Here is a 15771-nt window from a genome sequence, read left to right on the forward strand (position 1 = left end):
CTCCCCTGGTCCCCACTGTACAGCAGCACGGATCACTGCATCAGCAGAAGGGAAAGGCATTTAACATGTCACATTCTCCACAAATCCCACGTTCCTCTGACAGGACAGACCCCACTGTCATCTCTGGAGCCAAGACAGGACAGAGTTCCTTTAACCACAGACCCCCGTGCCCATTAGGCTGCCCAGGCCACAAGTCATCCCACACCAATTCAGCTGTCTCTCCAGTTCCACCATGCCCCCAACCTTGCTGGACAGAGGAACCTTGCTGGAGGATCCATTAAATACTTAGCTTTCTCTAGAAATCCTGGTACATTATCTTTGAATACAGATCAATAAAATTCTAACTCTGTCATCCTTCTCTCTTGTAAGTCAGAGGGAAGGAGTTAAGGCTGAGCACAGGGAGAGAGGACTCCATGCTACCTCGCTTGACTTATGGGACGCCATGCTTACAGCGTGTGATCTCTAGAACTTAGACAGGTGAATGTGGTGGACATCGTGGGGGAATGCAGGAGACTGTTGGTTCTGGTGCTCAATTAATTCCAGAAGACATTATCAGGTGTATGATCATGTGTAATTACGGAATCTCTTTTGTACAGAATCAGACCAGCTTTATCTTTCTTCCATAGAGTGGCTACGTATAAACTCTTACTTAAATGAAGGTCATTTGTCAGTTTGCTTCTCATACGTCACTGGGAAAAGACGATAAACGCAATGCCACCTCCTCCACCTACCCCTGTGCTGGGATTCTCCGGACATGGCATAAGCTTTTGCTAGTAAAGCACTCGCCTCAGCAGTTTGGGGGCTGACTTCAGTAAACGAAGAAACACTGATAGAATAGGCCTGGGGAGAAAAAAGACGACAAGGTCAGCGCCCAGTGACGGTCTGGAAACCATGACAAAGTCAGTACCCAGTGACAGTCTGGAAACCATGACAACAGGCTCAGTGCCCAGTGACAGTCTTTCTTTGCCCTTTTCAGCAGCTATCAGACTTGCTAGCTCACTGGGAGCCAACCCAGCTAAACATGGATGAGTGCGGACTCTGAGTTCCAGCTCAGCCACTTCCGACTATGGTTCTTGGAAAGGTAATTTTGCCTTCTTATGCAGATGGAATGTATGTGCCTCTTGGTGGTTAGGGCTCAGGAAACATTAAAGGAGGCACCATATGTAAATACTGGGCACTATCCATCATGTGGTTAGTTCTACCTAAACCTCAGCCATATTACCTCCACTGCACTTCCCAGAAGAAGACACCTGTGACCTTAGCTCAGCATTCCAAGAGTTCAGTGTCAAAGACAGTCCAAAAGATGAGGGGCTAAGAGCTCCAGGCCTGGGGCTGGAGAGATGGCTCAGTGGATAAGAGCACTGACTGCTCTTCCAGAGGTCGTGAGTTCAATTCCCAGCAATCACATGGTGGCTCACAACCATCTCTAATGAGACCTAATGCTCTCCTCTGGTGTGTCTGAAGACAGAGACAGTGTACTCATACATAAAATAAATAAATCCTTGGAAAAAAAAAGAGCTCCAGGCTACTCAGCTGCTTACCGTGATACAAGATGGTCTCTTATCTTCTTCAAATATAGGGAAAAAACATGATGGAAACAGTATTTGTCACAAACAGTTGTTGTAAATGCTAAATTTATTAATATATGTAAAGTGCTTTTGATACCACCTGGCACTCAGTAGCCATTAGTATAAAATAATAATCACTAGTATTGTTCATATTGTGTTTAAATGGTAAGTACTGTCACTTAGAAAGCAGAGTGAGAACAGCTGACCCACAGCTAGCAGCAAAGAAAGAGCCGCCCATGCATAGCAGGTCACCGGCTAAACACATAATTATTTCAAGGTGCCAAAGGGACTGTTCTCACCCCACTGGCCGCAGAGCGACGTGTGCACATGAGCTTTAGCACTGAGCTCCCGGGTCAGAGTCTCTGAGTCCAAGTCTCTGCTTGGCCACTTGGTAGTCATATAACTTCATCAGAATTAGCGCTAACTCTGTGCTTCACTTCTGACCCTTAAAAATGAGATCACATGACAATCCCTACTTTAAAGGTCTTTGCTTGTAGGTTAAAAGAAATATATACTTGGGTGCACATGGTCAAAAACATTCTATAAATTTGAACTCATTTTTTGGTGTTCCTGTAAACATTGATGTTGATTACTTCATTCTGATTTGACCACACTTTGAAGAGATCCTCAGATTCAAAGCTCATGCCTTTCTCCACAGGCAGTGACTCCGGCACCAGGACAGAGTCCTCTAATGCAGCGTTTCTCAAACCCTTTCAAGGGGGTTGCATACCAGATATTCTGCATGTTAGATATTTACATTATGATTCATAACGGTAGCTAAATTAGTTAGGAAGTAGCAATGAAACAATTTTACAGTTGGGGGTCACAACAACAGGAGGAGCTGTATTAAAGGGTCACAGCATTAGGAAGGATGAGAACCACTGTGCCAATGTTTCTCCCCACTGCCTAGTGTTCACAGTCTTGGGTTGTCCGATTGTTCGCCACATCTCTTCTTTGCTAGCTGGCTTTTCACATAGACTACAGGGCTGTGTAGCTACTTTTCTGGTGCAGCAAATCCAGCATGTGAGGCTCTCTGAGGCTCCCGGCAGCACTATAGCCTTTCATCCAGCAGAGAAAGGTGAATTTCACTAACTCTTTCAAGTGCACTTTAAATGGCGATGCCTTAAATGGTTTTCACAGTTGCAAGGTCAACATTTAGGCCTAGGTTTTGGTTTGAGTATTTGTCAGTTAGTTATCTCCAAGTAACATACGCCATTGTTACCTTAACCTCAGACTTGGAGACTGAACCATCTGCAATGACCTTAAAGGGCAACTGACACATTGTGAAAACTAGCATGGGTTTTCATTTAAAAGAGCCCTGTTGTTTTAAAAAATATTTTATGTATTAGTATTACTATTATTGTGTGTGTGTGTGTGTGTGTGTGTGTGCACGCGTGTGCGCGTGCAAATCCACATGTACAGACAGACACATGTGGAGGCCAGGAGGCCAGAGGGCTACTTTGTGGAACCTATTGTCCCATTCTGCTTTCAAATGGGTTCCAGGGATTAAACTTTGGTCACCAGACTTACATGGCAACCCCCCGAGCTGTCTCAGCAGTCTACTCTTTTGTCTTCTCTGAGGCCAGCTCCTACATGTCTCCCCCTTGGGGTAGACTTAAGCTTGATTTCCTCCCAGCACTAGCCAAGACAACAGGTTCAGGACGGGCTGTGTATCTCCTGCTCATCTCACAGTACATATATGTTCACTGGAATCAGGGATCCCTGCTCAGGTTTTTAGGTTTGAGGCTGTTGTATGGGACTGGAGAAGACTTGAGGCTAATGTGAAACCGATTCTGCCCCTCAAGATGTTAAGGTTCATATAAGGACCCAACCTTAATCCCTTGTTATGACAAGCAACAGGGCCCAGGCCAAACAGAACCACCCAGGCGAAGAACCAACCTGCTGCAGATACTGGATGGCCTGTTCGTGGTTCTTCCTCAGCTGCTCAATCTGAGCGATTTCTTCATACAAACTGATCAGATCTGATGTGTCATGACCCTTGGCCAGGATAACACCGCAAATTGCCTTCTCAAAGTAGGCCAGGGCCAGGTGCATCCTGTGCATAGCCAAGGAGGCTCTACAAGACAAAAACGAAGGTGGAAAGTCACACAGAGGTCACTCACTCTGCAGACACACATGGAATTAATTCCAGGAAGTAAAGAATTTGTCTTCATAGGCCAATCAACTGGACAATTGGCTCAAAACCCAGCCTTGCTGTGAATAAACTCCCATTATCCTGAATTTTGCCCACAAGATCCCACAGACTACCACCACTTGCTTAACCCACAGATATGTTTTATTCTTGTATAATTTTTAGAAAAATATGAATGGAAAATGTCACTCGGAAATTCCTAAGGTGGGATAATTTGCCCATAAGCACAGACTGTGGATCTTGTAATGTTAATAACAGTCTTCAGTGAAGGTAGCATGAAGACCAGCCCGTGACAAAGCTTGTGCCGGATAGGGTGCATCTATGTGAGTCTGACAATCTGAACATATCTTACTCATGTGATCGGTTTACATGGGAGACTCATAACTGGCATAAGTAGCAGTTATACATGTCAGGCTGTGACTAAGGAATTAGAAGCTGTGACCAGCGTGCCACATACCTCTTCTGGCTCACAAATGGACCATTTTTTTCACTTTTCTTCAGGTCAGTCTGGAAGCTTCTCTCTAAGGCTTATCTTGGACTGCAAAATTAGGCCCCAATAGTGGCTTCTCCAGAATTGTCTTGTATTATCCATCTGTTCTCTTTATCACAACAGAAGACACTAAGACCCTGTAATATTCAGTCTGAGACTACCTATCAGCAGAAAAGATTTCTGAAGAGTTCCAGAGAGCACAGCCTAGGTTAGGAACTGGAGAGCTAAGACTGGAGAAGGCAGGAGGTTCTGAAAGCTGCTACTGCAAGACCTTCAAGCCTGGGTCACGAAGGAGAGCTAGACAGCCATCAATGCTTAAGGCTGAGGTTCCTGGCTCCTGAGACTCAGGAGAAGAACTATCATGTATTGAAAGTTGATGGGATTCCAAATCTACAGCAATATGATTCTGCCAGAGCAACTAGACCTACCAACGACTGGCTTCTAAAACCATGAAGCTAGCTGTTAGATCTTAAAGCCTTTGGGTTTGTAAACCTCCCAAACTCTTGGCTAAAAATGATGGCCCATGCCTGTATTTCTAGCACTCTTAAGGCAGAAGCAGGAGGATTATTATAAACTTGATGGCAGCCTGAGCAACAAAGTTAGATCTTGTTCCAGTAAAAAAAAGAACTCAGGGTTGCATATTTGTGATTTGCCACCTAAAGAGAGCAAGAGGCCCATGAGCCAGCCATTTCGGAAAGACTTGTCTTCTCCTGAACATGAGAGTGAGTGACAAAGGGCACTGGCAGGCTGTCTGACCATTCCTCATCACAATCATCTCTTCTATCAAGCAGAAAAGTATTCTTTTTGACCAAAGGCGTTTCTCTTGTTCTTCAGACATCAAGCTTGGCTCCCACCAAGAGCCTTGAGAGAGATGTTAGGAAGTTGTTTGGTCCAAATGACCTTGCCTTATTGTCTCTACCCTTCAATAGGGAAAGGCATCACTAGATATTGTCTTTACTATAATTTGATCCATAAGAGCAAGGATAATAATAATGATGATGATGATGATGATGATGATGATGATGATGATGATGATAATGTTATGAATTCAGATGCTTCAGTGATAAGCCAAGCTCTTCAACTTGTTCTATCACCTCAGTTAATATTTCTGTACCTTATTTTCCTATCTGTAAAATAAAAATATTAAGAATTCCTATTCTGATAGGTTGTAACAACAACTGAATGAAATACAGCTTCAGAGCACTCAGAACAGGGTGTGGTATGTGTTAAAAGCCTAGGAGGCATTCTAACAGTAGGTACACAAACAGATACTCAAAGATTGAGCTGTGAATAAGCAAAGCAAACACTAGGATTGACTGTGAAGAGGAAACAGTTTTGTTTCCCACAGGGCAGGCACCTTTGAGTGCTGTCCTCCATGACAGCAGGAGACATTCACCAGATTCTAACTATGGCCCACCCTATGGACTTGTGTTTACAGGAGGCAGATGGGACGCCTGGGTTTCATTTACTTACCATTCGGTCATCTGTCCTACCGTGCCAAGTACTTATAGTTTTTGGAAAGAGATTTCTTTCAAGGATGTGAGGATATTTGAAAAATCTGGGGAACAGTAAACTCTCCTTATTTCTTTTCCCTGATAATCTGATGGGCCCACTTTCCTCTCTAAATACTCGATTCTCAGAGGATCCTTAACTCAAAACAGTTTTAAGTCTTGTTCTGGCTTGAACAAGTCCCATGGGCTTTGTTTCTACACAGAACACAGCTTTCTTCAAAATATGTGTGCCTGTACATTGCTCTGATAGTCTCCAATTAAGTGTCCTAAGTGTTCATTTCTTATCTGTTAAGATGCCACATTGGATGATAAAAGAGGCCACTGAGAAAAGTAATCAATCCCAATGTGGTGTGTGTGTGTGTGTGTGTGTGTGTGTGTGTGTGTGTGTGTGTGTTCAGATCACAGATTTAATATGTACAAGTTACCTTAAACCAGTGATTCTCAGCTTTCTTCATGCTGCAACCCTTTACTATAGTTCCTCATGTCGTGGTGACCTCTAGCCATAAAATTACCTCACTGCCACTTCCTAACTGTAATACTGTTTCTCTTATTAATTGTAATGTATATATCTGACATGTAGGTGGAAAAACACTGCCTTATACCAACTGCTTAGCCAGTTTGGTCTCTTGCTGCTCCTCTGAGGAAACCACTATTACAGCTGAACGGAAACTGTCTAAGTTACCTGGATCTAACACTAAGGCTAAACCTAGAATGAACGGGTAAAAAAGAATCTATGAGAAAAAGATAACTTTAAAATCAAGTCCCACTCCCAGGAAGCTTTTTCTTGATAAATGTGACCTCTTTTATTATTCAGTTGACCTCTGGGCTTTTTTGGTCTGAATATACACCCCGCCCCTTTTATCAGGCCACAGAACAGAAAGAACCCCAGATCTCATTCAGGAAAGTTTCTGTTTCTTCATGGTTGATCTTACCTGCCCAAAGCAATGGTTAGGTCTTTATCCGAGACTTGGATTTCATAAATGCTGCCGTTGTTTAATTCTTTCAGTTCCTTCATATTTCTCTGTGCTTTCTGCAGGTGGATGTAGGCCTGTTTGCCAGTGAAGCAGTCAAGGGTACACTAACTGTTCTTATATAGAGATAGCAACCTATAAGCTAACAAAAGGGGCCCCTGGGAAGACAAATCACTCTTTGCAAATGAGCATTTCACTGCATTCTGTCATCTCCGTGTGTATGTCATCAAGAAGGGAGAATTCTCTGGAAAGGAACAAGGCCTGCGTTTCCTACGGTGGCTGCCTGAATCCAGGTCTGGAGTGGTGAGTGTCTGCAGGAATGAACAGAAACTAAATTCTACTAGATTTCCTTTAGCAACATCAACTGCCAGACAACAGTTATTCATTTTAACCAAATTGTTTCATAATAGTGGGAAAAGAGAGGCAAGGGACTTTTTGGGTCATTTAGAAAAACCCAAGAAAAGCAAGTTTGGGGCCAGAGGCAAATAACAGGGAAGAAAATCCCCTTAATTCCCAAACATCCTTCCATTTCCCGAATTTCAGCCTCTCCCCGCTAAGGGTGTTAACAGCGGAAGACCACGTCTAGCAAGCTGACCGCAGAACGGATAGAGAGGCGGGTGTGTAGATGGGGGCTGCTGAGCTCGGAATGCTCCAGATTACTCAGGAACTGTACGTCTCTTGCCACCTTCTAAGTGGGGAGAATATACACAAAGACCAAACCCACAAGTTTCTTGAGAAAGACAATGATATCATGTCTCTCTGTGGTGTCCTGAAAGGTCTGCATGACACGAGCTTGGACACTAGTGTGACTGTTGGGAGAGAGTAGAACCTGCATGAGGCGATGGGTCTGGTCATGGGCAGAAGGCTTTGATCACTACAGTGGGAGTCCAGCGCCTTCCCCTTTCTTTTTTTATATGTATGGGTGCTCTGTCTGCATGTACGCCTGAGTACCAGCAGGGGCCATCAGATCCTTTTATGGAAAGTTGTGAGCCACCATGTGGCTGTTGGGAATTGAACTCAGGGCCTTTGGAAGAGCAGCCAGTGTTCTTAACCCCTGAGCCATCTCTCCAGCATCTTCTGTGTTCCTCATCGTTTCCCTGGCTATGGGGTAAGTGGTTCTGCTTCAGCAGTCGCTCCTGCCATGATGCTCTCTGCTACAGACCCATCTGGCATGTGGTCTGTAACCTTGATCACCAGATCCACTTGAGAAAGAAAGGATATTGGTTTTGTAGGAGCCAGGCTATCCCCAGAGTATAATAGAGTATGACCAGAGTTTCCAGAATTTCCTTTTTCTCCTTGTCTGAGGTCGTGTTTCGCTTCCAGGTCAGCAGTGTGTTCCTGGCTGACTCGGCATGTTTCTTGGCCTGAGCTGGGAGGCCTGAGGAAGTTAGAGAGGGAATATCAAGGGGAAAAAAAGACATTACATAAGGCATGTTCCAGTCAAAGGCACTCCTGAAAGAGAAGAAGGTGGGCAGTGTGGGTGTCAGGTATTTGGAATATGTAGACAGAACAGTTCCCTGGGTCTAACCTAGGCCTAGTAAACCGGATTCTCTAGAAGAGGTCCAGGAGACTCAAACTCCTTGAATGATCTTATGCAGCTTTCCCGGGATTGATCTTTGGATCCCAGTTTGAAAATCACTAAGGTCCGGGGATGGGAGCTGAGTAACTCCTTCACAGTTCTGCTGAAAATGCCATGTGACCTTTTCAACTCGCAAAGCTTCTCCAACCTCCACACAGCAAATGACACTCATCATGAAAGCTGCCCTTACCAAGCACATGGAGACACGCACACAGGGCTAGTTTTCAAGCTTTCTGGAAAACACATTCTACAAATACAAGGCTTTAGGAGTGTAATCACTTCCATCCGAGATTTCTTTTTGTCCAACCCGAGATGAAGTTGGCCATGCTAATTGGTCACAAACACACACAAGAATCCAATTTCCAAGTGCAGTAGGGCCCCTCACTAGGGAGACACAAGGAATGCCAAACCCCAGCTAGACAGAACTGGCGGGGGGCAGCTCTTGTTTTCTAAGGAAAATTGTCTTCCTAGGAGTTTTCCTAAGCTATTCGTGCACTCGACAGAGGTAGAACACAGGCTACTGGACTACTGCCTCATCGTCAACCCTAACTCCCATCTTTCCTGTTTCTGAAAACAAGAGCTATGCTCACTCTACTCTGTCTCTGCAGGCATCCAAGGCTGGTAAGCATCCTCATTCCTGCCAAGTAGGCCTCTCATTCCCCTAATCCTCTCTTCACACCACTGGCTCAGGCCTACAAACTTGTTCTGCCTTTGGCTTTGGAGCATAGTGTCACAGCATGGGTTCCACTCAGTTTTCAACAAGGGTAATTGGAAAGGACTGGTCTTTGGTGCCCACAGCCCTCAGACTTCTAATGTGCAAGACCTCCTTAGTGTGCTACAACGAAAGGAGCTCCCTGGACCGGCTCTACAACTCTAATCTCCGCCTTCAATCACAATGCTTGCTTAACCTTTCCCTTTACCTGCCCTCCTAGGTTAGGAACAGCACCGTCCTTAGTCCTCTACATAAACGAGGTAAAATTCAGAGTGCCTGCAGGAGCCTGAGTCAGTGATTACAGGGAAGTGTTGAACAGCAAAGTGGATTCAAAGTTGTCCACTGAACATCTTAGTATTTTGTTTTGCTGTGGGCAGATATTTTCTAATGTCCCCCAGACCCCTCTCCGGTTCCTCTCTGGATTTTTGAGACAGCATTTCTCCATATAGCCCTATTGTCCTGACTTGCTCTGTAGATCAGGCTTTGAATTCAGGGATCTGCCTGCCTCTGCCTCTTCGTGCTGGGATTAAAGGTGTATGTCACAATGCCCGGCCTCTGACGTCTCTTAATATGATGCAGGCCAGAGGAAATCTGCTCAGAGTGACCCAGTCTTTTGAGGTCACTATAGTCACTCAAAAGCAGTTACCTTTGGTCATCTTTTATGTTTAAGAAGTTATTATCGAACCAGAGACCTATGTCAAGGGTTAGACTTCTTAGAATTAAGTCCTGACGGCCATGTACATGTGGCCTTGAACAAACGATTTAGTTTACCTTTGCCTCAAGATTTATCTTCCTAAAAGATGCTAACGAAAACATTTTCCATTTTGACCTCAAGGGTAAATGTAACCCATGAGAAGGATTCTGTGGTACTGGGATTGAGTCTGGATACAATTAACAACTATTATTCCCACAGTCAGTCGCTTCTCTTAGCGAGACATTTATTGCATCTGTCTTAAGTTTGATTATTTTTCATGGTCGTGTCTATAGACTCTCTCAAGTGCAAGCTCATTTTAAGCCACAGTTATGCTTCCTGCAGGTCTAGATCATCTGCAGGAGGATCTGTTTGTTTGTCTGTCCGTTTGTTTGCCTTTGATTTAAATCATTCTCTGGTGGCTGTACCAGGTTTTTTTCTAATGAGAGAAAACAGGTCTCATGACTGTTACTCTTTCTGGTTTTGTAGCACTTAAAACGGAGCTATGAATACCTGGACAGCTCCCAATTACAACAAACTTACTCATTAATTTATTGTCCTGTTAATAATAAGCAAAACAGCAGGAAATGGCCTGTCCACATACCATATGCTCCTTCCTGTGCACTTGGAAACAGCTCATCATCAGGGGCATTTGGAAACAGTTCTACTTCTGGCATCCTTAACTTTAACTCATCAAGCAACAGCCACCTACACATTCTGCTTTAAGCAGGCTTCAGGCTCCCTTACGAACCCCATCCAATCCATTAGTCATAGACTGACTGAACAGGCTGTCACTATGTAGCCCAGGATGGCTTTGGTCTTATGATCCCCTTGCCTCAGTCTCCCTAGTGGAGACTGCTGTTATGTGTGAGCATGCCCAGCTACCCCATCTTTTTTTTTCCGGAGCTGGGGACCGAACCCAGGGCCTAGTGCTCTACCACTGAGCTAAATCCCCAACCCCCAGCTACCCCATCTTTAAAAACCCTTTCTGTGGTGGTTTAAATGTGAATGGTCCCACAACAGGCTCATATATTTGAATGCTTGGCCACCAGGGAGTGAGGCATGACTTGAGAGGAATTAAGAGGGATGGCCTTGTGGGAGGAACGGTGGCCATGTTGTGTCACTGGGGTGGAGCTTTGGGTTTTCAAATGCCCAAGCCAGTCCCAGTGTCTCTTCCTTCTTATGGCTTGTGGATCTAGAGGTAGACTCTCAGCTACTTCTCTAGCAACAAGCCTGCCTACACATCACCATGCTCTCCTCTAAGATGACAATAGATGGAATCTCTGAAACGGTAAGCAAGCCCCAATCCAGTACTGTTTTTTGGTTTTTTTTTTGTTTGTTTTGTTTTGTTTTTTTTTAATAAGAGTTGCTATGGCCAGGTATCTCTTCAAAGATCACTGAATAAGATACTTCCAACATTCTTTCCCAACTTGCTCCCTCCTCTCTGCCTAAAATATTAGTTTCTCTTTCTTTTATAAAACAAAACCTCCTCTTCCTCTCTCTTCTCCTCCTGACATTTTTAGCTATCCCTCCTCTCTCCCTTTATCTCTTTCATTATATAGTGTATACAGCATGTAGTTCAGCTAAGCAGAGTGGCACATGCCTGTCATTTCAGCACCCAGAAAGCTTAGACAGGAGGATTATGGGTTTGAGGCTAGCCTGGTCTACAAAATGAAGCACTGTCTCAAAACCAATCAAACTAAACCAACACTAGTGAGTGTACAGTGTACCTCTGGTCCCTGTTCCTTGAACTTATCTCTGGGAATCTGTCTTTTTGTTGCAACTTCTGTGGGCGACCATTCTCAAGTTTCTAAAGTCCTAACAAATACATCAAATCAGGGTTCTTTAGTCCCCCACCTTGCTGCAGCTTTGGGTACCCTTATTTACTGGATCTGTCTAACCAATTCTTGCTAAGTCTTTCCCAAGGCTCCTTGTCCCGATTCGTTAACATGTTCACTTTCAAGTCTCTAGATTGTCCTCTTCTCTTTGCATCTCAGTAACTTTCTGAATTCCTGTAATTACAACCATTCAACGCTTACAATCTCCATATCTCTTGGTTAGCCTTAGTCTCAAATTGTCCTGATGCTTATGATTTTCCTTCGTGATCCCCAATTTCTAACACCAAGTAAGAAGGTAGTAGGTTTCCCCATTTCAATTCAAAATCAACACACCAAAGCCTGGACCCAGCCAGGACTGGTACTGCATGCCGTCAATCCCAGCAGCAAGAGGCAGACAGATCTCTGTGAGTCTAAAGCCAGTCAGAGCTATATAGTGAGACCCTATCTCAGAAACAAACAAATAATAACAAAAACCCCTTCTGCCTGATAATTCCAGTCTTCCTTCATGACCTATTCATCAATGAAAATTGCATCTTTGGGATCAAGGTCACCTTTGGGAATTCACCTTTTCTTTTGCTGTGTGTAGGGAGACAGGGTATTATGCAACCCAGGCTAGCCTTGAACTTTGGCTTCTAGGTGTGATCCTCCTTCTTCATCAGCTTCCTGGCTGCTGTGGGTTACAAGCACTTGCGGCTGTGCCCTCATGTGCAGTAATCATTTTAGGATAGATTATTATTTCTATGACCCTCAACTGCAGTAATCATTTTAGGATAGATTATTATTCCTAGGACTATAAAGCAAAAGCCAAGCTAGCACTTGGAGGATGGAGACAGAAGGACCAGGAGTTCAACATCATCCTCAACTACGGAGTGAGGTGGAGGCCAGCCCAGGCTATATACTACATCTTTTTTAAAAAAGGTATATGAGGGGTTGGGGATTTAGCTCAGTGGTAGAGCGCTTGCCTAGGAAGCGCAAGGCCCTGGGTTCGGTCCCCAGCTCCGAAAAAATAGAACCAAAAAAAAAAAAAAAGGTATATGAAATGGCCACCCTGAGGACTCGTTTCCAACCTGATTTACTGTCATCACAAACATGCTCTATTGTATTTTTTTCTTTTCTTTCTTGAATATTTTGTTTATCCCCCCCTTTATGCAGAAAGAACTGAATCCTACTTGTGTGTGCTTCAGTGTGATTCCCGTTTCCCTACAGATGCCTTTAGATATTTCCCTGGTTGTATACAGAGGTCCCTCGTGCTCTTTAACCAATCATACTCCCTTTGTGTTTGCACTCCTGTTCTCCATTGACAAATTCTTTGTTGTTTATCACATTTCCTGCCATAAGCAGTCTTCAAAAATAGCCTTATCTCTATGTCGTTCTAAGAGGGCACTTAGAAAAGATGCCTGGGAGTGGGACTTGATTCTAAAATTATCTTTTTCTCATAGATTCCTGAGTTCTTACTTTTTCTGTCCATTCATTCTAGGTTTAGCCTTAGTATTAGATCCAGATAACTTAGTTTCCATTCAACTATCAGTGAGTTTTGTTAAAGGGATGCTGTGGTATTTTCATCAGCTTGCAGCAACCATCCTATATCAGCACAAAGTTCTTGGCCCATGTTTAAGCACCATGCTTTTTTATCTGCCCAGCACATTCTCCGTTCCAAGTTCATCTTCCTGCTCCATATCATGCGTAGATAGATAATTCCCCAGCTATCTAAACAGATGCTGCTCATTGCTTTGCTAAGCCTTCAACTCTGCCCAGGTCTTTCACTAGAATGTTACCTCCCACAACATGTTTTCTTCTGCCAACCACACCCTATTCATTTCCAATATGCTTTCTTTTGTTCTGTTGTTTTTTAAGGGGTTTTTAACAGCTTATGTTGAAGATGTTTTTAGGAACAAAGTCAAAAGACAATTTGAGCAAAAAAATTGCCCGGATGATACTCATTAAATAAGTATGGTGATTAGATCAGGCAGTGATCTGCTCTCTTCTGCAACTCCAGAAGTGGGTTCTGTGGTCCTGAAGGTTCTTAGACTTCCAGAGTGGGGAGGGGAATCATGGCAATGAAAGCTGCCAAGTAATCATATAAATCTACAGTAGCAACCAAATGTTTCTTTCCTTCCCAAGAGATCAATTTTGATCTTTAAACTGTGCCTTATTTTTTTAAAGATAAGATGCTGCAAACTCGATGGGATTTGGTCTTTCCTTTGCAAGCACAGCAAGTCCCTGTAGTAAGATAGGTACAATTGTCTGGTCCAGGTGGGCAAGGACTGTAGATCCACCTTCTGTTTTTATGACTTTTCTGTGTTAATCTTCTCAGTCTCGACTATTCTTTCAACGCTGTCTCTGAGCCCGTACTCAGAGTGAAGGTTTCCTGTGTCTGTCCCTCCAGTATCTGCTCTGACTCCGTGCAAACTGCAATCAACCGGATACCAGTCTTGCACAACAAGAAGACCTATATGTTTTCTTGAAAGCATGCGTGCCACACACACGCGCACATGCGCACGTCATCTACTATTTGCTGCCTCAGCCACGAATGACTTTATTCAACCTTTCCAAGGGCTTTTCTTTAGATCACCCTGATCTTACATGCCTGCAATCATAGGTCTCTGGGTAGCTTCACCTCAGAGTGTAGACCCATTATATTCTCAGTGTGCTCTTCCTGGTATTTCTTTTGTATGTATAAATTCCTCACAGAATATTTAACAATGGGCTGTTCATCGAGAGATTTTGGTGTTGACATGCACATTCCAATGCAGGAATGTACACAGAGGAAAATGAAGAAAGTGGGTCTGATCTCTGGAAAACTTGCACATGTGCAGCCAGGTCTGAACACACTTGTGGATGCTCCCTCCTTCCCTGCAGCAGGCTGTTCATACAGTCTGTCCATCTGTCCATTTTAACAGTATACAGGATTAATAGCAACAGAAGTATCCGAGAGGGTCCTTTATCCCTTTCAAAGGTCTATAACATTGAAAGATTTGTTGTTCTAGTGCAAGGGCCAAACGCTAGGAAAATCTTAAAGAGAGACTAAAGACTACAGCTGAAATCTGAGATATGGGCCTACTCCCAAAGAAAGGTCATAATTAGTGTATTCTAGAAAAACTCTTGGTTCAGTGCCCGGGACTCAGGTTTCAAGTCTAGGTGCTTCTTTGTAACTAGAAAATTCTACCATCTAGAGAAACACAAACAAAACCCTTCATAGAATTTTCATTCTTCTAATTTTTTTATCTCAGATGTAGTTTTCCACTCATGTATCAGGGTGAACTGTGAATTTCAGAGAAAAGGCTGTCAAAACCATGTTTTGTGAGATCACCCCCTTACTTATTTAGACTCAGCTCTGAATGGAACTGGAAAGATAAAACTCAAAGTCAACGTGTGATTGACAATGCAAACAGACATGGGGCACACTTCTTGAGTAGCCCTGCCATGAATATTTTCCACCCACACCATAAGAAACAGCCTCTGGCATTATTCTAAGATCAGACAACTCATCCTTCCACTTCATACCGGATGTCTCCTCAAGTCTGAATTCTAGTCAGATAGTCTGTTGGGTAGTGACCATGAATCTGGGCTGTCCCATGGCCCAGACAGAGCTTTTATCCATAACAGTGACCCAACTTCCAACTCTATTGGGTCCCCAGCCTTGACCTTATTTGACCACTGACTACCAAACTGCCCCTACCAAGACAGACCACACTTCCTGTGCAAACCCTGTGTCCTTCCAGGACACAGCCCTTCCATTTTGTTTTCTGCCTCCTCTCCTGCTGCCCATTCCTAACACCCTTGCTTTCTGCTCTCATGTCCTCTGCCCTCTTTCCTGATCCAGCTTGTCTAATCCGATGGCTTCCATTGCTACTTTCAACTGCTCACCCCAACTCATCTTCTAGCTGCAGGTCTACTTTTCAGTGGCCAACTATCCTAGTTTGCTTTCCACTGGTGGCTAAACATCATAACCAGAAGCACATGGGGAGGAAAGTTTTATTCAGCTTTCAGTAAGGGCTCTTACCCTTCAGGTCTGAAGAGAGCATACAACGTTCTGAAAATGGAGTTTCATATAGAATGTCCACTTCCCAGTTCCCACTCGCCCTTGTTTCAGAAGTGCCTCAACCCATTGAAGATATTTATTGAGCTCTTACTAAAAAGTTCTGAACTCAGAACCTTTCCTTAGGTTCCAGTTTCAGCAAACAGATTCCAACTGGCAACCCGTACCAGAGCAGGGTATCTGTACAGGGTTTTCCTGTGTAGTCATGGCTGTCCTAGAA

General features: G+C 43.9%; 1 protein-coding gene and 1 pseudogene across 13 annotated transcripts in view; both read right to left on the reverse strand.

The window, feature by feature from the left end:
- The window catches only part of Ttc23l (tetratricopeptide repeat domain 23-like), a 61629-nt gene that overhangs the window by 34245 nt on the left and 11613 nt on the right, over positions 1-15771 (reverse strand). For all 13 annotated transcript variants that reach the window (XR_005500732.2, XR_005500733.2, XR_010064129.1 and 10 more), the window contains 4 exons: positions 7914-8070; positions 6654-6779; positions 3468-3645; positions 732-840 (listed from right to left, as the gene is read on the reverse strand). Coding sequence is in view for 10 of the 13 variants with exons in the window: in XM_039103552.2 (XP_038959480.1) it covers positions 732-840; positions 3468-3645; positions 6654-6779; positions 7914-8070 (570 nt within the window). In the remaining 3 variants the exon portion in view is untranslated. The remainder of the gene's footprint in view (positions 1-731; positions 841-3467; positions 3646-6653; positions 6780-7913; positions 8071-15771) is intronic.
- Dpy30-ps1 (dpy-30 histone methyltransferase complex regulatory subunit, pseudogene 1) lies at positions 7989-15758 on the reverse strand (annotated as a pseudogene).

The sequence above is a fragment of the Rattus norvegicus genome, chromosome 2 (genome assembly GCF_036323735.1).
Source record: "Rattus norvegicus strain BN/NHsdMcwi chromosome 2, GRCr8, whole genome shotgun sequence".
NCBI lineage: Eukaryota > Metazoa > Chordata > Mammalia > Rodentia > Muridae > Rattus > Rattus norvegicus.